A 23008-nucleotide genomic window follows, 5' to 3' on the forward strand; every position below is an offset into this window, starting at 1 on the left:
GAAGGTGGTTGTTCTTTATTTAACAATACAAATGGTTTTCATTTGATGCAACATTTAATTTCCAATCATGTATCAAGTACACTCATAAAACTGGCTCATTTATTTCCAAGCATGTATTAACTACACTCATAACACTGGCTCCCTTTGCATGCTTAAATTAACAATTTCAGAATAAAACACTGTGTCACAGCTCCACATTGTGCAGAATAGTACTACAACTGTATGACCCATGACTCAAGAACACTGAACATAAAAATTAAACAAACATGTCTAATGGTTCATCTCCAAACACAGTACCGTAATAACAACGAACAATAATAATAACATATTTATACATTTTCTGAGAAGCCTCAAGTTTAAAATAATTTTACTCATGTCAGGAGCGAAAGACAGACCAGAGCATTACCTAATGAACAAGAGCAGTGCAGGGATTTAAAATTTATGCAAAAAGTAACTCAAGATAGATACATCTAGCATAGAAAATAAAATCAGAATGGCTGGATTTTGATTTAAGGCCTATGCCTCCCAAGTAAAATTACAGTGGTTTAATGCTGTGTTCTTGAATCTACAGCCAACCTGAGGGTTCCATTGCATCCACAGAATGGAAACAACAACTTGGCTCTACACCCAAAAGCACAAAATTTTGATCATGCTGAGAGATACAATGTCTTCATCACTACAAATTGGCTTAAAAGAGAATGGAAACAAATGATGAAACTAGCTGAAACAACATTTACATTTCTGCCTCCAAAGGTTCTGGAAAAAATGATCTTGTTCAGAATAAAGAAGAGAAGTATTAACAGAGTCGAAAAAAAGTGGAATCTCGTGCATCAAAATAGTTACAGAAATCTGAAGAAGCCATAATAGTAGAATTGGTCTTAGTAGAACATTTACTAGCCTAAGAAACTTTATCCAATAAAATTAATCTGAGGCTACTTACACTGACAATTTGGAGGGTGGGGGTTTCTAAAAGGCCATCTTTGAACAATATTAAAGGCCACCAGCAGCCATGGGTGACTTTGACTTTTGTCTAGAGTAGAGAATAATGATTTGGTGGCAGAAAACAGAAAGAAAGAAATTATGCCTGTGGCACAGTTGTACTGAGCAATGGTGGCACAAGAAGTAAGGTAATAAGAATGAAGAACCAGTGCTCTGAATTCTAATGAAAGGGGGAAATATAATAATGAGCACCCTAGTTGCACTTTTACAATCAGACTGTAGCAAATTACATAGTACAATTTTACACACAGTAAACAATTACTTGCAAACTGGAGACACAGTGAATGAATGACAGGGGGAGGGACGAGAAGAGTGGTGGAGTGAGGGGAGAGGAGAGTGGTGGGGAGAGAGGGAGGGGTGAGGGAGTCATGGAACGGGGGAGGCAGGGCAAGGGGGGGGGAGGCAGGGCAAGGGGGGGGGGAGGCAGGGCAAGGGGGGGAGGCAGGGCAAGGGGGGGGAGGCAGGGCAAGGGGGGGAGGCAGGGCAAGGGGGGGGAGGCAGGGCAAGGCGGGGGGAGGCAGGGCAAGGGGGGGGAGGCAGGGCAAGGGGGGGGAGGCAGGGCAAGGCGGGGGGAGGCAGGGCAAGGGGGGGAGGCAGGGCAAGGGGGGGGAGGCAGGGCAAGGGGGGGGAGGCAGGGCAAGGGGGGGAGGCAGGGCAAGGGTGGGGGAGGCAGGGCAAGGGGGGGGGAGGCAGGGCAAGGGGGGGGAGGCAGGGCAAGGGGGGGAGGCAGGGCAAGGGGGGGGGAGGCAGGGCAAGGGGGGGGGAGACAGGGCAAGGGGGGGAGGCAGGGCAAGGGGGGGGGAGGCAGGGCAAGGGGGGGAGGCAGGGCAAGGGGGGGAGGCAGGGCAAGGGGGGGGGAGGCAGGGCAAGGGGGGGGAGGCAGGGCAAGGGGGGGGAGGCAGGGCAAGGGGGGGGGAGGCAGGGCAAGGGGGGGGGAGGCAGGGCAAGGGGGGGGAGGCAGGGCAAGGGGGGGGAGGCAGGGCAAGGGGGGGGAGGCAGGGCAAGGGGGGGGAGGCAGGGCAAGGGGGGGGAGGCAGGGCAAGGGGGGGGAGGCAGGGCAAGGGGGGGAGGCAGGGCAGGGGGAGGCAGAGAAGGGGGGGGAGGCAGAGAAGGGGGGAGGCAGAGAAGGGGGGGAGGCAGAGAAGGGGGGAGGCAGGGAAGGGGGGGAGGCAGGGAAGGGGGGAGGCAGGGAAGGGGGGGAGGCAGGGAAGGGGGGGAGGCAGGGAAGGGGGGAGGCAGGGAAGGGGGGAGGCAGGGAAGGGGGGGAGGCAGGGAAGGGGGGGAGGCAGGGAGGGGGGGGAGGCAGGGAAGGGGGGGAGGCAGGGAAGGGGGGGAGGCAGGGAAGGGGGGAGGCAGGGAAGGGGGGGAGGCAGGGAAGGGGGGAGGCAGGGAAGGGGGGAGGCAGGGATGGGGGGGAGGCAGGGATGGGGGGGAGGCATAGGAGGGAGAGGGAGAGCATATATAATATGACCAAAGAAGAATATACTTACAAACAGGAGTCAATTAACTGATTACTGCTGGTCATGACGACCTTCATTTGCTACGTCCCACAAAAAGAAAAGAAAAAAAATCAGTTGGCCATTCAGGAGTCTTGTCAACTGCAATAAAATGACAGTTTGATTAGAAAATCCTGTTAGAAAATAGCTGTATTATGATTTTAAATATTTTATTTCTTACATTGTTTGCAACTCAGAAAAAAATTATATCAACTTTGTGGTCAACGACATCAATTTTACTGTTGAGTAAGGCACAGCACACATTGTAATTTATTACAAAATGAGAACAGTTGACTTATCACTGTAAGAGCTTCACATTATTTTGTTAAATCAATGAAACAAATTAAACAGAACTGGAACACACATCAACATTGCCTAATTCATACACCCCCACCACTTCAAGGTTTGTCCATTAAGGATGTGCTGTGCTCCTATAATACAAATAAAATAATTTTGCAAATGAAAGATTGTTGTGCATGGATCATCCATCTCCCATCTAAGTTTGGGTTCCATCTTCAATAGCCATGTTGTCGATGTGACATTAAAACTCACTCTTGCTTTCATCATTTCTCGCTTTTCTAAGCCCTGGGGAGTGTTTGTAAGTCTACCTAGTTTACAAGCAAGTCTTATAGATGCATTCAGTGAATACCAGTAAGCAGCCACAGGATAGCACCTTTTAGACTGATCAGTGTACAGTAACACACAACTGCCACACTTAAAATGTTTTTAAAATGTACATTTTTTTACATATCCTGAATTATATTTTCCTTCATAATCTAGTAGATTTAAAATGATCCTCAGCCTCCTCAATATGGTCTCACTCTTTGATAAGACTCCCCTCCTATTATCTACAAGCAGTTTATTGCTGATCCATACATGGAGTATTCATATTCAAACTGAGATCAATGAAAGAACCTGAAGATCTTAGACAGTTGTTTTGGCATGCTTTCAAAGACTACTGTTTAAGTCTCTTTACACTCTTTATAGTGTATTTATATTTTTGAGGCCTATGGAATTTGTAAACTGTATGCACTGTAGTTGTGTGAGTTTATCGTCAATGAGATAGGACACTTAAGCAGTCTGCACACATAAAAATATCTTGTATCCAAAACAAGCAGCTAGCTCTCTCTCTCTCTCTCTCTCTCTCTCTCTCTCTCTCTCTCTCTCTGTGTGTGTGTGTGTGTGTGTGTGTGTGTGTGTGTGTGTGTGTGTAGTTTTCTCTAGTGAATTTTCTTTTTGCCAAAGTTTGTATTTTCATTTTTAAATTTATTCACAAGTTCATCAAATCATTCATGAAATATTTTATTCGGGATCACGATGTGACATTCAGAAACATATACGGTCGTATTCACTACTGGAACTACTAGATTCAGTCTTCACCACACGCTATACTCACATATCTTCATACACTATAAAAAATATTATAATAAAGGAGAATTTACTGCAACACCACACAAATATATTAATGATTTTTTAAAAATTGTGTTACAAAGGAGGAAGTTTTATGGAATTACATGTTCCATAATAATGATCTTTTGTACAACAAACTGTTAACTTCACAAAACAACACTGATATACAGCTTTGTGAGTATTAAATATGATTTAAGATAACAATAACATAAAAGCTGTAATCCATGGCCTCCACAAAACAGAGTATTTCTTTATATCCAAAGGACTTGGGTTGGACCAATGCGCAGGTATGGGAATAAAGGGTGAATTCTACCTCTGACACAGTTTCAGAAGCGTATCTTCTGAAAATTGGATGTAAGGGACGCATGGTCTTCAGTAGCTTGTGACCGAGTAATAATGTAGTTATAATTTATTCAGTTTGTTACCCTAATTACCTTTGTTTCTGTGCAAATACTTTCACAACAATTAAAAATCTTTTAATACACAATTATTGTAATATGAAAGGATCTAGTTTCTCATATGCAACTACATACAGTTCAAAATATTGTGATGTGGTTTCTGTTACTAGAAGAACAGTTCAGCATAGCTCCATAGTGCCATTCTTCCATTGCATTAAGTGAAACTGTACTCAAGGTGCATACTGGCCAATTCTTCATCAGTAAGCTCTTCCATAGTGCTCATAAAACTGTTACTGTATAATTTACAGTGGCAGAAAAACAAACCAGACACAGACCTGAGCAGTATTGAATGCAAGCTTTACAGTGAAGAATAACGTAGTCACTACTGTTGCCAACAGTTGGTTGGTTGGTTGATTGATTGATTTGGGGGAGGGGACCAAACAGCGAGGTCATCAGTCAGCAAGGTCATCGGTCCCATTGGATTAGGGAGGGGTGGGGAAGGAAGTCAGCCATGCCGTTTCAAAGGAACCACCCCACCATTTGCCTGAAGTGATTTAGGAAAATCGCCAACAGCTAGTACTGCGAGTGAATGGAACAAGTTTGTTTCCAACCACTGACAATTTCACTGTTGTGCAATTATTTTCAGTGCAATACAGATACAAAGATAAATGGGGGAGGGGAGTGGGAAGGAAACAAACAAAAATGCCATAACTCTGTAACAAGCCACTAGAGGCCTTGGGAACATCATACCAATATACTCAAAAAAATATCTCTGAACAACCTCAGAAATTCTGTCGGAGTTCAGGATCACACTGTAGAAATTCTACTAGAAAGAGTCACTTCTCTCTGAATATGACTGGTAGAAAACAAACTAATCTGGTATCCAGAAATTGCACAATAAACAGAGTTACAACATAAAAGATGCACCTCCTTAGTACATTTCTGACATGTGGGTGTAGACTGGCTGTTTTATTTGTTGCTGTTATTATTATTTCTTTCTTTTCTCAGACGTTATGTCTGGTCAAAAATGGAAAGTGACGCGGACCTTGATCAAGCGTCACTTCCTTTTAACTGTACGGTATATTTTATATTGCATTTAGGAACTTTCGGGTGATTGAACATGTATCAATAATTACGGATTTCTGTAGTTGTATATATAAGTCTGGATGTAGCTGTATTGCATTGATGTACTGGTGGATATTGTGTGGTATGACTCCTGTAGTTGATAGTATAATTGGTATAATGTCAACTTTATCCTGATGCCACATGTCCTTGACTTCCTCAGCCAGTTGGATGTATTTTTCAATTTTTTCTCCCATTTTCTTTTGTATATTTGTTGTATTGGGTATGGATATTTCGATTAGTTGTGTTAATTTCTTCTTTTTATTGGTGAGTATGATGTCAGGTTTGTTATGTGGTGTTGTTTTACCTGTTATAATGGTTCTGTTCCAGTATAATTTGTATTCATCAATCTCCAGTACATTTTGTGGTGCATACTTGTATGTGGGAACGTGTTGTTTTATAAGTTTATGTTGTAAGGCAAGCTGTTGATGTATTATTTTTGCTACATTGTCATGTCTTCTGGGGTATTCTGTATTTGCTAGTATTGTACATCCGCTTGTGATGTGATCTACTGTTTCTATTTGTTGTTTGCAAAGTCTGCATTTATCTGTTGTGGTACTGGGATCTTTAATAATATGCTTGCTGTAATATCTGGTGTTTATTGTTCGATCCTGTATTGCAATCATGAATCCTTCAGTCACACTGTATATACTGCCTTTTCTTAGCCATGTGTTGGATGCGTCTTGGTCGATGTGGGGCTGTGTTAGATGATACGGGTGCTTGCCATGTAGTGTTTTCTTTTTCCAATTTACTTTCTTCGTATCTGTTGATGTTATGTGATCTAGAGGGTTGTAGAAGTGGTTATGAAATTGCAGTGGTGTAGCCGATGTATTTATATGAGTGATTGCTTTGTGTATTTTGCTAGTTTCTGCTCGTTCTAGAAAGAATTTTCTTAAATTGTCTACCTGTCCATAATGTAGGTTTTTTTATGTCGATAAATCCCCTTCCTCCTTCCTTTCTGCTTAATGTGAATCTTTCTGTTGCTGAATGTATGTGATGTATTCTATATTTGTGGCATTGTGATCATGTAAGTGTATCGAGTGCTTCTAGGTCTGTGTTACTCCATTTCACTACTCCAAATGAGTAGGTCAATATTGGTATAGTGTAAGTATTTATAGCTTTTGTCTTGTTTCTTGCTGTCAATTCTGTTTTCAGTATTTTTGTTAGTCTTTGTCTATATTTTTCTTTTAATTCTTCTTTAATATTTGTATTATCTATTCCTATTTTTTGTCTGTATCCTAGATATTTATAGGCATCTGTTTTTTCCATCGCTTCTATGCAGTCGCTGTGGTTATCCAATATATAATCTTCTTGTTTAGTGTGTTTTCCCTTGACTATGCTATTTTTCTTACATCTGTCTGTTCCAAAAGCCATATTTATATCATTGCTGAATACTTCTGTTATCTTTAGTAATTGGTTGAGTTGTTGATTTGTTGCTGCCAGTAGTTTTAGATCATCCATGTATAGCAAATGTGTGATTTTGTGTGGGTATGTTCCAGTAATATTGTATCCATAATTTGTATTATTTAGCATGTTGGATAGTGGGTTCAGAGCAAGACACAACCAGAAAGGACTTAATGAGTCTCCTTGGTATATTCCACACTTTGTATTGGCTGTGATGTGATATTATTTGCATTTGTTTGGATATTAAGTGTGGTTTTCCAATTTTTCATTACTATGTTTAGGAACTGTATCAATTTAGGATCTACTTTGTCTATTTCCAATATTTGTAGTAACCATGAGTTGGGTACACTATCAAAAGCTTTTTGGTAATCAATGTATGCGTAGTGTAGCGACCTTTGTTTAGTTTTAGATTGATATGTCACCTCTGCATCTATTATCAGTTGCTCTTCACACCCTCGTGCTCCTTTGCAACAGCCTTTTTGTTCTTCATTTATAATTTTGTTCTGTGTTGTATGTGTCATTAATTTCTGTGTAATGACTGAAGTTAATATTTTGTATATTGTTGGTAGGCATGTTATGGGGCGATATTTAGCTGGGTTTGCTATGTCTGCTCAATCTTTAGGTTTCAGATAAGTTATTCCATGTGTAAGTGTATCAGGGAATGTGTATGGGTCTGCAATGTAACTGTTAAACAATTTAGTTAGATGTGAATGTGTTGAGGTGAACTTCTTTAGCCAGAAATTTGCTATTTTATCTTTTCCAGGGGCTTTCCAACTGTGAGTAGAATTAATTGCTTGGGTGACTTCATGTTGCAAAATTATCACTTCAAGCATTTGTGGTATCATCTTGTATGTGTCTGTTTCTGCTTGTATCCACCGTGCATGCCTGTTATGTTGTACCGGGTTTGACCATATGTTGCTCCAGAAGTGTTCCATGTCTGTTATGTTTCGTGGGTTGTCTATTTTAATGTGTGTGTTATCTATTGTCTGGTAAAATCTCCTTTGGTTTGTGTTGAATGTTTGGTTTTGTTTCCTTCTATTTTCACTTTTTTTGTATCTTCTAAGTCGTTTGGCCAATGCTTGTAATTTCTGCTTCTTTTCATCTAATTGCTCTATCGCTTCTTCTTGTGAGATTTTACCTAACCTTTTTCTTTTTTTTTTTTTAAATTTCATTTCTTACAAATTGTGTTTGCTGTCCGATGTCTTTTCTCAGTTTTTCTATTCTGATCTGTAGCCTGTGTTGCCATGCTGGTTTTGTGGGTTTCTTCTCCGTGTGTTGGTTGGTTCTGATCTCTGCCTAGTGTGTATATTTAGTGTAGTGAGTGCTCCTATATAAACGAGTAGTTTTAACTCTTCCATAGTTGTGTTTTCATTTATTTTGTTGTGTATGATTGTGTTGATAGTTTTTATTGTTGTTTCGACTTGTGGGTTATTTGCCGGTCCATGCAAGAATGGTCTAATGTCTGTATTTGTGTCTTTGTATTCTATATATGTCAACTGAAATTTTTCTTCTATATCTAACATGTGTGTCACTTCATGTTCTATTTGTGCTTGTTCTGGTGGCTGTCTTAAGATTTCGTTTTCCTCTGATTGTTTAATTGATGCGTGTTGTTCTTTGTTTGTTTGCTCTGGGATGTTTGAGTCCATTACTGTATTTTCTTCTTCTTCTGATTGCACATTATTTTGTTCCAGTATCTGTTGTACTTGTTGTTTGATGTTTTCTAATTCTGACTTGGGTATCCTGTTATTTCTGATTATTACACGGATCTGATCAGCTAGTCGTTGTTCTGTTAAAAATTTTAATTCTGGGTATCTGATAATAAATGTTGTGTATACTTGTGATCAGTATCCAGTTGTGTTGGTTCCTAGGTTTGTTGCTTGGTAATAACAGAACATGAGGTGTCGATTAACTTCATCTGACCATTATTGTTATTATTATTATTATTATTATTATTATTATTACTATTATTATTGGTAGATTTCCTGTTTAGTGTCCAGATAATGAAATGAAGTTGAGGGCAGCAAAGCAAAAGCAGAAATACTGAACTATGTTTCCAAATGCCGGCCAGAGTGGCCGAGCAGTTAAAGGCGCAACAGTCTGGAACCGCACGACCACTACGGTCGCAGGTTCGAATCCTGCCTCGGGCATGGATGTGTGTGATGTCCTTAGGTTAGTTAGGTTTAAGTAGTTCTAAGTTCTAGGGGACTTATGACCACAGCAGTTGAGTCCCATAGTGCTCAGAGCCATTTGAACCATTTTTTTGTTTTCAAATGTTCCTTTTCAAAGGTGATTCCAGGTGTACTATTCCAGTTTAATTCTCACATACTCCATAGATGAGTGATGTAATAGTAGTAGTAGTAGTAGTAGTAGTAGTAGTAGGGGGTGGGTGTGGGGGTTTGGTTTTTGGTTTTATTCTGCTTTAGTATGCAAAAAAACAACTGGGGTCATACGTGCCAAAATCAAAACTATAGAACACAAAGACAGAAAGGAGTTAAAAAAACAACTATACGTCAGTCCCAATTGACATAATAGAAGACAGCTAAAACCAGGCACGTGGAAAAAGGGCTAAAAAAAGACACCATACAGAAACTGAGCTCCAAAACTAAAAATTAAATGGCTTTCATCATACTGCTTTGGCGGATAAAAAGTAAAACGCGGTCGACAGCCCGCACGTCATTTGCTAAAACAGCTGACGGCAAACCCAAGTGGGAACGTAAACATTTAAAAAATGGGCATTAAATCAGGAAGTGGCGGACAGTTAAAACTTGGGCGCAATGTGTACAAAGTGGTGGGGTAGCGCCACTTAGCAAATGCCAATGGCTAAGAAGGCAGTGCCCAATACGCAGCCAGTTAAAATGACTTCCTCCCAGCAGGAGGGCTGAGAGGAGATTGTCCCAAGCCACTGGGAAAGGCTTAGTAAGCTGGAGCTCATTCTAATGAAGGGAGGACCATTGGCGATGGCAAAGGGACACCAGCTTCTGACAGACGGCAATACAGTGATCATCAGAGGGAATATAGGTACTTGGGGGCTGAGGTACGAGGACTGCAGCCTTGGCACCAGCTTCAGCAGCCTCATTTCCTGGCAGGCAGACATGACCAGGAATCCACAGAAACATCACACTGACTCCACCAAGTGTTACAGTTTTCCTGGACCTGCTGCACTAAGGGATGGGCAGTGTACCGCGCACATAGACTTTGAAGTGCACCGAGTCTGAGCAGAGGACACAATTGAAAAGGCTATGTCACCAGATGTATTCCATGGCCTGATACAGGGCAAAGAGCTTGGCTGTAAATACAGAGCAGTGTACCAGAAGTAGATATTGAAATACACGGGTGCCAAGAGGGAGGAGGGGGGGGGGGGATGGTGAGTGCCGGCAGTTTCTTTCATCCATGCATTACTCTTACAAGGATACTGCACATGTCATGGTATGAGACCTTAAGGAACACATATGCAGGCATTTACATACTTACACATCTGCTTCCCCAAAGCTGGGATAGACAGTCAGCTGTAGCTTTACAGTAGGAACTATTCTGGCATTTGCTTGAAGAAATTTTGGCAAACTATAGAAATCCTGAATCAGGATGGCCAGATGGAGCCTCCACCCTCCCGAATACAAGGCCAGCATGTTTAAAAAAGCTCAACCACATTCAGTTTATCGATAGTGTAGAATACTGCTTTATTTATACACTCTTGCAAATAAGTTACTTCATAATATAGAAAACTAGTGTTATATTGTTCATTAATTTATCTATACGGATCACCATACACTCTACATACATGTTATTTTGTAATGTACCACTACATGCAATATCAGCTGATTACAGAATCATGAGAAAGATGTATGGTTTCCACTTTGTCTACTGCAGCTTCCCAGTTGCTTGTCTGAAAAACCATGTCCGCAAACCCTCTTCCACTCATCCCCCCAACACTGAGCTCAGGAACAGGAAAAGATATTAGTATATACACTGTAGAGTTTCATGTACTTTTAGTTTTTTTTATTTTTTTCCCCCAGGGAAAAAACCTGTGTAATAGTGAGAAAGTGTGCTGTGCAATGCCAGATGTTTTATTATTATTAACAACAACTTTTGTTACAGTTTTTACCAAACTCACTACTTTGTGTTATCTAAGTAATCCTACACTGTAGATACGCTATTGTGTAACAGGTACTTTTTAATTGCCTTTTAAATTAAGTTTCAGCAACCTCTTCAATCTGATTGGGCTAGATACTGTACAATTTTATTTCTTGAAAGAAAACACCATTTTGAGTTTAATGTTCACTTTTTCTCAGAACACAAAACTTATGTCTAAGTCTTGTTTCATAGTTGTGGATAGAGCTGTTTTTACAGTAATTATCAACATTATTTTTGATGAGCATACTGTATTTAGTATATAGATTTTAGTGCCAGTGGCGTTGAGGACAAACTATCATAACACTGACTAATGCTCTAGGGTCCAATGGAATCCTTATTGCACTATACACAAAACTTACAATTGAGTTAACCCCTCTTTTAACCATAATATACCACAGACCCCTCAAATAAAAAAAGTACACCCAGTGGTTGGAAGAAAGCATAGGTCACAACTGTCTATAAGAAGGAAGGCAGAAATGATCAGGAAAACTACCATCCAACTTTACTGGCATTATCTGTTGAAAAATTTTTGAACATATTCTGAGCTTAATGTAATGTTATATCATGAACATAATGCTCTCCATGCCAACCATCAAGGATTCTGAAAACATTGGTCATACACAACACAACTTGTGTTTTTCTAATATGATGTCCTGACAACCACGGTAACCGAGATACGACTGTTGTCCTTCAGGAAGGATTTCGGTAGAGGGGCTTAAAATTTATTATACTATTACTTTTTCTACTTTCCAACATACTAATATACACTTCATCTAACTGAGTCAGACCATAGTTTAAAACAACATTTAGCTTTCCTTTTTGAGTCAATATTATTGTGTGTGCATGAGAAAACTTGGTTTGCTGAAAATGGATTATCTGCCTGACCTTGTTGTTGATGGGTACATATAATTTCTGTATTAGAAGAATAACTGTTTACATATTTTCACAGAATGTCCTATTAATATAATAAAGGATAATATGAGAACTTTCACACCCAATGTAACCTCAGCAACTGTCTGTTTAAGCACATCCTTCAAGGAGGACATTAGCCCTTTGCATCCAAAATCAAATACAGTATTTTCTGCCCTTTCTCTTCTGCTGTAACATAAGGACACACGTGTCTGTATTATATTTTAGCTACTAAAGCATACTATACTGTTATAAGTTACTAAAATGTTTATAATATCCTACAAATTGTATTTATCATTATTCAGGGTGCATGGATTTTCATTGTCTGTTATATCAGAGCTGAGAATCCAAATTTATGTTACTGCCATTTCATAAATACCAAAATAAAAATCCTTTCTGCAAACATTTGCTTTATAAGTTATACTTCCTCAATTGGATTACTCGTATTTTGTTGTTAAGAAAATAAAATTCAGTAAAAAGAAGTAAATAACTGTGAAAAGTAATGCTGATATAAACAAAAATGTACACTTCCTGCACAGTTATCTGCAAAAAATGGGTGTCATTAGATGACTTTCTTGAAATGCCAGAACACTAATGATGGCATGGCTGAAAATGGTTTGGATGTTGCTTGATTACTATCTATCAATGCTACAAATTATCTGACAGATGAATACTCTGGTAATGAGAAAGCTCCAATGTTCCAGCAAGTCAGTTGAAACCTCCAGCCACAATTTGCAATAAAGATCGAACAACATAAAATTTCCAAATCCATTACTTTTGACAAATTATGCAAGTAATGACAGTTGAAGTAGAGCTTTGCTCGCCTTTCACATCCATTGCTACAGTATTCTTTGTAATACAAAGAAATTCTGCAGCACTAAAATGAAGAAAATTAACTAAACCATATCATAAGTATCACTATTCAAAGCAGCCACTTCCAACTACAACTGCAGTCTTCCCACAAATGAGTGCTGTAAAACACTCACTGAGGGTGCCATTAGAATATTTTGAACTATTTTTTGACAGTGATGTTATAAGCATCACAGTGAAATACACAAATCAGTATGCTGCCAATAGGAAGATGCTTGGCGATTATTCTAAAGATGAAAAGAAATGTTTCCTAGCTATTTTGTTTCTCATCATCCAGTAATGTGACATTCACTCCAGCAGAAAGGATGGATAGCAATTCAACAACCTAGAATCATTTACCATTACAACAAGTTTATGGGCAGAGCTGACCAAATTAGAGTATCTATCAGGATAAGAAATAGTACTTCCCCATTACTGCACATTCTGCCGATGTAGCCGAGCAAAACACATGGCATGGTGGTAAACTGGACCACATGGCATTTTGTTGGAGAATCATCACTGCAATTCTGGAACGAAACTACTATGTTGCTTTGCAAAGAGGAAGATGATCAAAAATTGATTCTAGAAATGACAAGCAAGAGCATTATGTCACAGATTTGGCACTAGATCCTGTTTTGAGAAAGGAGAAACAACTTCTTCACTGTCATCAATGTCACAAAAAACTACAACACAGTGCATTAAATATAATGTACCACTTTATGTTTCTTGTTTCATACTATTCCTTACAAAATAATAAGACAGTATTGATTTGATGCTTAAAGAGAAACATTGTGTTAAGTGCATGTATATAGAGATGAAGTCTTTTCAGAAAGCTGGTGTATTTTTCAAAAACCGTGCAAACAAAAAGTGTAAAACTGTTATGTGACATTTGTTATAATTAAATGATTAATTAATGTTATCATTAAAATGCAAACAAACAATAATTCAGCCTTATTTGGGTTAAGGCAGTGAAATAGACACAGTATTTCTCAATTTCCAGAAAGCATTTCATTCAGCATCACATAAATCTAATGAAAGTATGATAATATGGTGTATCAAATGAAATTTGTGAATGAAATGAAGATTTGTCCCTTAAGGAAGAGAACTGGGTCCCTTGATGTTCATGTTCTATGTCAATGACATATTAACATTAACTTCAGACATTTTTGCAGAAGATGCAGTTATCTTTAGCGAAGTACTATCTGAAAAAAACTACACAAATATCTTGGCAGAATTTGGTAAGACTCCAAAATGGTGCAAAATTTGGCAACTTGCGTCAAATGCTCAGAAATATGAAAATGTGGATTCAAAAAATAGTAGTATCCATGTCTACATCAGAGAATTAAATAGGAATCAGTCAACTCATACAAGTACTATATGTAATAATTTATGGGGATATGAAATGGAATGATAATATGGGCTCAGTTGTTGGCTGGTTGATAAGAGGTTAAGGGACTAAAAAGCTGGGTCATCAGACCCTCAAAAAGATGTCCACGAAGTAAATGTTCTGATTATGAAAGTATGTAAGAGTGGCAAGACTGAGGCATTGAAAGTAAAAGAAGGTTGAAAATGTAATAGATCATCAGTAATAAAAACAAGAGGAGAGAAACCGGTAATGCAACAGGTGGGCATTCCTGGGGCTCTGCATGTGCCAGAAGTCACCCCACCCACAGTCGGCTCACTCCTGCTCCAGTGTAGTCAAGGCGTTATAAAGCACCCATTATTCATGAGATGCTGGGGAAGCAGAGTCTGTTGTACTCTCAGTTCAAAAGAGAATATGCAAGTGATAACAAGCAAAGGTTAGAAGAGATTCATGCATCTGTGAAAAGATCTACATGTGAAGCATATAACTACTACCACTGTCACACCTTAGCAAAAGGTCTGGCAGTGAATCTGAGAAAATTCTGGTTCTACATAAAATTGCTAAGTGGGTCTAAGGCTTTTATCCAGTCACTTACTGACCAGTCTGGTGTGGCAATTGAAGATACCAAAAGCAAAGCTGATGTTTTAAATTTCACATTCGAGAAATTGTTCATGCAGGAGAATCATACAAACATACCATTGTCTGACCATCGAACTGACTCCCGTTTGGACGACAGTAAAAAGCATCCCCAGTGTAGAGAAACAAAAGAAGGAGTTGAAAACAGATATGTATCCAGCTCTGGATGGAATCCCAATTAAGGTTTCCAAAGAATATTCGACTGTGTTGGAACCTTACTTAGCTTGCATTTATCGTGAATCTCTCGGCCAGCACGGAGTCCCAAGTGACTGGGAAAAAGCGCAGATGACTCCTGTGTATAAGAAGGGACAATTTTGGACCCATAAAATTACAGACAAAAATCCAGAATCCTTGAACATATTCTCAGTTCGAATATAATAAATTTTTTTGAGAGCAAGAAGCTTATCTCCATTAATCAGCGTGGTTTTAGAAAGCATCACTAATGTGAAACACAGCTTGTCCTTTTCTCACATGATATACTGCAAACTATGGATAAAGGGCAACAGGCTGATTCTACATTTCTAGACCTGCTGAAAGCGTTTGACATGGTGCCCCATTGCAGTCTGTTAAACAAGGTACAAGCACGTGGAACAGGTTCACAGATATGAGAGTGCCTTTAAAACTTATTATGTTATAAAACACAGTATGTTGTTGTCGACAGCGAGTGTTCATCAGAGACAAGGGTATCATCAGGAGTGCCACAGGGATGTGTGATAGAACTGCAGTTGTTCTCTATATACATAAATGATTTCACAGGCATAGTGGGCAGCAATATGAGACTGTTTGCTGATGTTGCTTTGGTGTACAGTAAGGTGTCAAAGTTGACTGACTGTAGGAGGATCAAGATGACTTAGACAAAATTTTTAATTGGTGTGATGAATGGGCGCCTGCCTCTAAATGTAGAAAAATGTAAGTTAACGTGGACGAGTAGGGAAAATAAACCCATGATATTCTGATACCGCATTAGTAGTGTTCTGCTTGACACAGTCACATCGTTCAAATATCTGAACATAACGTTCCAAAGTTATATGAAATGGAATGAGCATGTGACAAATGTGTAAGTAAAGGCGAATGGTAGCCTTCAGATTATTGCAGGAATTCTAGCACAGTGTGGTTCATCTGTAAAGGAGACTGATACAGGATGGTAGTGCTACATATTCTTGAGTACTGCTTAAGTGGTTGGGATCCGTACAGGTTGGATTAAAGGAAGACATCAAAGCAATTTAGAGGCAGGTATGGAGATGCTTTGGGGACCAAAATGTGAATCCTTGGAGGGAAGGTGATGTTCTTTTTGAGGAATAATATCGAGAAAATTTCGAGAACTGGCATTTGAGGCTGACTGCAGAACAATTCTATTGCCTCCAACATACACTGCACATAAGGATCAACCACGAACATAAGATATGAGAAATCAAGGCTCACACAGAGGTATATACAGTCATTTTTACCTTGTTCTGTTAGCGCGTAGAACAGTAAAGGAAATGACGAGTAGTGGTATGGGGTACACACTGCCACACGTTGTAATGTGGACTGCAGAGTATCGATGTAGTTGTAGTTGTAGATGTAGAGTGTTACCTCTGAAATAGAAAACAGGGTGTGGCGGGAAAGGAGACAAACTGTATCTAAAAGCAATTAAAACAGAGTCAGAGGGTTGGGGGTCCTCAGACGCAGCACACAGTGGGAGACACCTCAATCCCTAGCTGCCTCCTTCCCAGATTGCTGCTTAAAACCTTATATCTGAAAATAAAAACTTTCACTGAGAAAAAGGAGAACCAGTTCAACTGTCCATGAATATGCCAATATTTGAGGCAAGGAATTTGAAGGCCATGCTTTGCATGGACAGCCAGAAAAGAGGGGTGGTTCGTTACGTAAAATGCAATGAGTTAGCCTGGTATGAGCAATGCAGAGGTGATATAGGACTGTGGATTCCTTCCAGGAGGAACAGAAGAAAGAGTATCATTCAGTAGTCTCCACGAAAGTGCGGAGTTTATTACAGGGGGCAGTATCCAACCACATATCATTCCATCTCCAAGTGAGCAGAAGTCATATTTGCACCCACAAATGGTCAGCCAGTTCATTCCGTGGGATACCCACATGACCTGTGACCCAGACACAGACATCTGAACGGTCAGTATGACTGAGTTCAGTGAGAAGGTTATGAACAGCAGAGTCCACATGATGACAAGAGTAATAATGGTCAATGGCCTGAAGATGCTTATGAGTCACTACATATTAAACACAATCAAGAGAGGCCTGTTTAATAAAGTGGAGGGATCTTAATGGCTACCAGCCCTGCTGTAAAAACACTACACATTCCTGGCAATGAATAGTGTTCCAGACAAGCAGATTTGACAGCCATCAATATAAAAGACGGTAACAACCTGAAACGTCTGAAGAACTTAATGGGAACAGATGCTGAAAGTCGTGGGGGCTCACAAGGACCTTGAAATACATCAGTCCTAATCCGTGCCTTGGGCACCAATCAAGGGGGAGGGGGTGTGCGAGGAAACACTGGGAGTATATTCCAGGGAGGAAAGGTGGATATCCTGGCAGAGGGCTGTGAGGCACTTTCCAACTAATAATCCTACCAGCGGGTGCATATCAGGAGGCTGACAGCCCTCATATGCAAAAAGAAAGGGACACAATAGGTGATCAGGAAATTGTTGAAGGGTGATTACCAACAGACCAAGAGAGCAAGGGCTGGTACTGTTGGAACAGAACAGATCAGATTCCAGTTTTGAAAGGAGACTATCTACAGGACTAGTCCGGAATGCAAGATGGACTCCATGACAACTGACTGGGTCTAACAATTTCAAAGCCAAATGCGCCATCACGCCATAAATCTGGCAACCATAATCCAGTCGGGATGAGACCAGGGCCCAGTAAATACAGAGAAGAGTAGCATGATCTGTACCCCAAGAGGTGCGGCCAAGAAAGCAGAGACAGTTAAGCTTCCCCAGGCAACTACATTTTAGTTTATGAATGTGGAGCAGCCAAGTCAGATTTTTATCAAAATGAAGGCCCAAAAAACGAGACTGCAACAAGTACCAAGTGCTTGGTAGTAAAGCAAGATTTCTGGGACGAGATGGACTGCAGTACGACAACAGAAAAGCATGACCTCTTTTTTGTAAATGTTTGGGAACCATGGGAAAGGGTCCACACAGAGGTTCATCGGATGGCACCCTGGAGCTGGCGTTCAACTGAGGCTGCAGAATGTGAGCTGTACTAAACACAAAAGTCTTCAACATACAGCAGCCTGACAAAGGCCATTAGCCCATGGAGAATGGTAAGGAAGAGTGACATTTAGTACAGAGCCCTGTGGGATGCCCTTGTCTTGCACCCATGGGTAGCTCAGTGAAATACCAACTCAAACCCAGAAAACTGACAGGATAACAACTGATGAATAAAAAATGGTAATGAACCTCAAAAGCCAGTCATAGAGGATAAGTAAAATGTGATGGTGCCACATTATTCAACATCTTACATAGGTCAAGAAAGACTGTAATGAGGTGTTGGCATTTCCAACAGGATGAGATGATCAGCTGTGGATTGCACCTTGTGGAAACCATACTGATGGGAGGAAAAAAGGCCCCAAGACTCTATAACACAGAATAATCTGCAGGCAACCATCCTTTTGAGTAGTTTGTAGGGCACGTTGGTTAGGGTGATCAGTTGGTAGCTTTCGAGAGCCATTGGGACTTTGCCTGGCTTAAGGATAGAGTGTATGATACTACTCATATATCACCACTGCAAAGGGAAGAAACCTCTGAGCCAAATACAGTTGAAGACCCTGACTAGATGTAATCTTTGGGTAACATTCAGCTGTTGGATCACTTGATTATGAATTTAATCAGGGCCTGGGACCATGTCTTGAGACAAAGCAAGAGCCTGGAGCAGTTCCCAACTGGTAAAAGTTTCATTACACCACTCGGCTTTATGGCGGTGGGAGGGGAAGGGGGAGAGAACATAAGGGGACATCTTCAACTTGTTTCTACAGTAGAAAGGTAGCTGGATAAGAGAGCCAAAACAGTTGTTGATTGCTGTCAGCCCACAGGACTACAGAGCTTTGCCCACACCTGGAATGAAGAGGCAGACGTTCCCAGAGAGGAGACCTAGCATCCTAGAATTTCTCCTTACTGTGTTTACTTATATAGTGAGACCTAGCATCAAGTCACTTGAAAGGGACGAGGTCGGTCTGTGAAGGATGTCTTTCAAAACAGTGCAGGTCACTACAGTGATCCTGAACACCTACTGCAATGTCGTCCACAATGTCACTTGCCGGCAATGGATGGGGTTACAGAAAGGGGAACAGCAGTTCTGGCTGTATGGATGATCATATCAGAGACATGTGGCACAACCTCGTGGATGCAATATCACACAGAGAGGGTGAAAGTAACAACAGAAGCATACAGCTTGGCTTTTTGAAGCACCCAGTGTGGTAGTTGCTCCATGTGACAACAGCAAGGATGCGACAGGATCACCAGAAAGCGGTCACTGTTTCAAATGTCATCGTGTTATCACAAATGCAGTGAAGCCACAAGAGTGGGGGGAAAAGACTGTTACATCGACAGCTGAAAACGGTCCACAGCCAGCACTGAAGTGGGTAGCAGTATTATATCTGAAGCGAGACAAATCACAGTGAGTAAGAGGCTGGTCAAGTAGAAGGCCCCTACAAGACGAAGTAGTGCTCCCCCACAGGGGATGGTGCACACTGAAATTCCCAAGTAGGAGAGAAAGCGGGGCCAGGATGGCGCGGTGGCGGGAGAGGGTCGCTGGAATAAGGTGGACAATTCAAGGCAAGGAAGTGACCAGCTCGAAGATATCTAAATGTTGCAAATGGCGATCGCTCAGCTTGTTTGCACTTGCACCACTATCACTCGCAATGTGATACAAAGGAAAATCAACTCACTGACCACATCTGTGTGAACTAATATACGGACCTCTCTAGATGCCCTCTTGGAGATAGTATGGTTCTGACAGAATGCATGATAACCATGAAGTGTTAGAGAATGGTCACTGAAATTGTGTATTTCTTGTAGAGCAATGCAAGTTGCAGAAGAGGAGGAACTAAGGTGCTGTAGTTTTGACAGGAGATGGTATGTTCACTACAGTTCCACTGAATGATCATAATGCGCGTGTCCAGGTTAGGTATGAATGGGCCAAGAGTCTTCATGTGCCAGGATCACTGCATGTCACCAAATGCTGTGGAATTAAATCAAAGAGCATTGGTTCAGAATCTCATGGGGCCTTCCCCTCAGACTTTGGTCAGGATTCTTGTGAGGGCCTATCTGTGATGACTGTGGAGGCTGATGAAGAGCAGGCGCACCTGGGACACCCAAGTTGCGGTTCCTTCAGCCACTGGCTGGCATCAGGCTGTGCGTCTATAGGGACAAGGGTTCCAAGAGGGAGTCTTGTCACTGGTAGATGGAGCAGGAAGCTGCTCCTGCAGCCACGTGTGGGGATTGGTCCTCAAAGAAGGTGCTGCAAGAACCACAAGAGAGGAGGGTGGTGGGAGAACATATTTTGCAAAACAGACGTAATGGACTTCTGCACAACTGGACATCATATCAATGGGGTGCAGGTGTTCATATTTTTTAAATGCCTCAGTATACGACTGGCTATCAATAGATTTACATTCATGAATTTTCTTTTCTTTCTTGAAGGCTAGGCAATCCAGTGAATGTGGAAGACAGTGTTCCATGTAACTGACACACAAAGGTGGTCATTCACAAGCACTACCATTGCAGATTGATCATCCCAAATTAACAAATTTTCAGTCTGCTGTGCAGAGGGACAACATACGACCAAACCGCAAGCATCGAAAGCACCTCATGGGCAGTGGGATGTAAGGTTTCACATCACGTGTCTACACCAAGATTCACTTTTTCTGGGACAACATTCGCTTCAAAGGCTAAGATAAAGGTGCCTGTATCTATTCTACATTCCTGGAAATTGAAATAAGAACACCGTGAATTCATTGTCCCAGGAAGGGGAAACTTTATTGGCACATTCCTGGGGTCCGATACATCACATGATCACACTGACAGAACCACAGGCACATAGACACAGGCAACAAAGCATGCACAATGTCGGCACTAGTACAGTGTATATCCACCTTTCGCAGCAATGCAGGCTGCTATTCTCCCATGGAGATGATCGTAGAGATGCTGGATGTAGTCCTGTGGAACGGCTTGCCATGCCATTTCCACCTGGCGCCTCAGTTGGACCAGCGTTCGTGCTGGACGTGCAGACCGCGTGAGACGACGCTTCATCCAGTCCCAAACATGCTCAATGGGGGACAGATCCGGAGATCTTGCTGGCCAGGGTAGTTGACTTACACCTTCTAGAGCACGTTGGGTGGCACGGGATACATGCGGACGTGCACTGTCCTGTTGGAACAGCAAGTTCCCTTGCCGGTCTAGGAATGGTAGAACGATGGGTTCGATGACGGTTTGGATGTACCGTGCACTATTCAGTGTCCCCTCGACGATCACCAGTGGTGTATGGCCAGTGTAGGAGATCGCTCCCCACACCATGATGCCGGGTGTTGGCCCTGTGTGCCTCGGTCGTATGCAGTCCTGATTGTGGCGCTCACCTGCACGGCGCCAAACACGCATACGACCATCATTGGCACCAAGGCAGAAGCGACTCTCATCGCTGAAGACGACACGTCTCCATTCGTCCCTCCATTCACGCCTGTCGCGACACCACTGGAGGCGGGCTGCACGATGTTGGGGCGTGAGTGGAAGACGGCCTAACGGTGTGCGGGACCGTAGCCCAGCTTCATGGAGACGGTTGCGAATGGTCCTCGCCGATACCCCAGGAGCAACAGTGTCCCTAATTTGCTGGGAAGTGGCGGTGCGGTCCCCTACGGCACTGCGTAGGATCCTACGGTCTTGGCGTGCATCCGTGCGTCGCTGCGGTCCGGTCCCAGGTCGACGGGCACGTGCACCTTCCGCCGACCACTGGCGACAACATCGATGTACTGTGGAGACCTCACGCCCCACGTGTTGAGCAATTCGGCGGTACGTCCACCCGGCCTCCCGCATGCCCACTATAGGCCCTCGCTCAAAGTCCGTCAACTGCACATACGGTTCACGTCCACGCTGTCGCGGCATGCTACCAGTGTTAAAGACTGCGATGGAGCTCCGTATGCCACGGCAAACTGGCTGACACTGACGGCGGCGGTGCACAAATGCTGCGCAGCTAGCGCCATTCGACGGCCAACACCGCGGTTCCTGGTGTGTCCGCTGTGCCGTGCGTGTGATCATTGCTTGTACAGCCCCCTCGCAGTGTCCGGAGCAAGTATGGTGGGTCTGACACACCGGTGTCAATGTGTTCTTTTTTCCATTCCCAGGAGTGTATTATCTCCGGGATCTTTATAGATACGTCAGACAAAATGTATGTCTCGCCATTCAAGATTAGCTCGTAACTCCTTGCCTGTCTGGAACATAAGGTTTCTGTGGATGGTTCCTTGGGCCATACTCAAAGTACTGTTTCGCTCCTAGACATCTGATTTGTCCCTCTTCCTACAGAGCAGCTAATGTAGGGAAAGCAGTAGGGCTGTAACTGTCTGCATTGAACTTGCAATTTCTACCTGAAGAGGAAACATAGTAAGAATGTCTATAGTTGTGATGTAATTTAATATGTTTCACATGTGAAACATCTGCCCTGATGCCACCTACTCGGATCAAGGGCTCTCCCCAAAGGCATCACTCAGCTGCAGTGAAATCAGTCTGGCACGATGGTCGTTGCAGGAAGTCCTGATGCCCCAGGAGGATTGTGCGCAAAGTATCTACAAGATTGCAGCAGGTGCTATTTAAGGTGTTCTTTCCCAGTCAGTCCACACTACAGAAGAATTTGGAAAATAAAGGTCAAACCCAGGAGGGAAAAACAAATTACTTCAGTCACAGAGCCATGCCAACATCAAAGACTGCCACCATGAGAAAGAGAACAACAGAAGGAAGGAGATGACAGATTGCATCACAGAAAAGGAGGTACATCCTGCAATAGCTTGGGGCCCCATACTCGCCACACACATTCTCACAACAGAGTTGTGAGCCACTTGAGGTGATGGGCTCAGCTGTAGTTGAAGCAAGCAGCAATCTTTGGTCATTGGAAGGATACTGGGAAAATTCAATCAGCCTACACACAGATTTGATGAAAATATTCCTGCAAACCACCCTGCAATACTGCTCAAGTGTGAGGACCCATATCAAATACACCCTACAGGTGACACTAAACGTATACGCAGAAGGGCAGCATGAAAGGTTATAGGTCTGTCCGACACA

At 42.1% G+C, this 23008-nt stretch overlaps 1 protein-coding gene across 8 annotated transcripts in view; it reads right to left on the minus strand.

Moving 5' to 3' along the window:
- The window catches only part of LOC126185115 (catenin delta-2), a 491417-nt gene that overhangs the window by 118989 nt on the left and 349420 nt on the right, over nt 1–23008 (minus strand). For all 8 annotated transcript variants that reach the window (XM_049927926.1, XM_049927928.1, XM_049927927.1 and 5 more), the window contains one exon: nt 2490–2597. In XM_049927926.1, the coding sequence (XP_049783883.1) occupies nt 2490–2536 (47 nt within the window). In that variant the 5' untranslated portion in view covers nt 2537–2597. The remainder of the gene's footprint in view (nt 1–2489; nt 2598–23008) is intronic.

The sequence above is a fragment of the Schistocerca cancellata genome, chromosome 4, assembly GCF_023864275.1.
Source record: "Schistocerca cancellata isolate TAMUIC-IGC-003103 chromosome 4, iqSchCanc2.1, whole genome shotgun sequence".
Classification (NCBI taxonomy): Eukaryota; Metazoa; Arthropoda; class Insecta; order Orthoptera; family Acrididae; genus Schistocerca; species Schistocerca cancellata.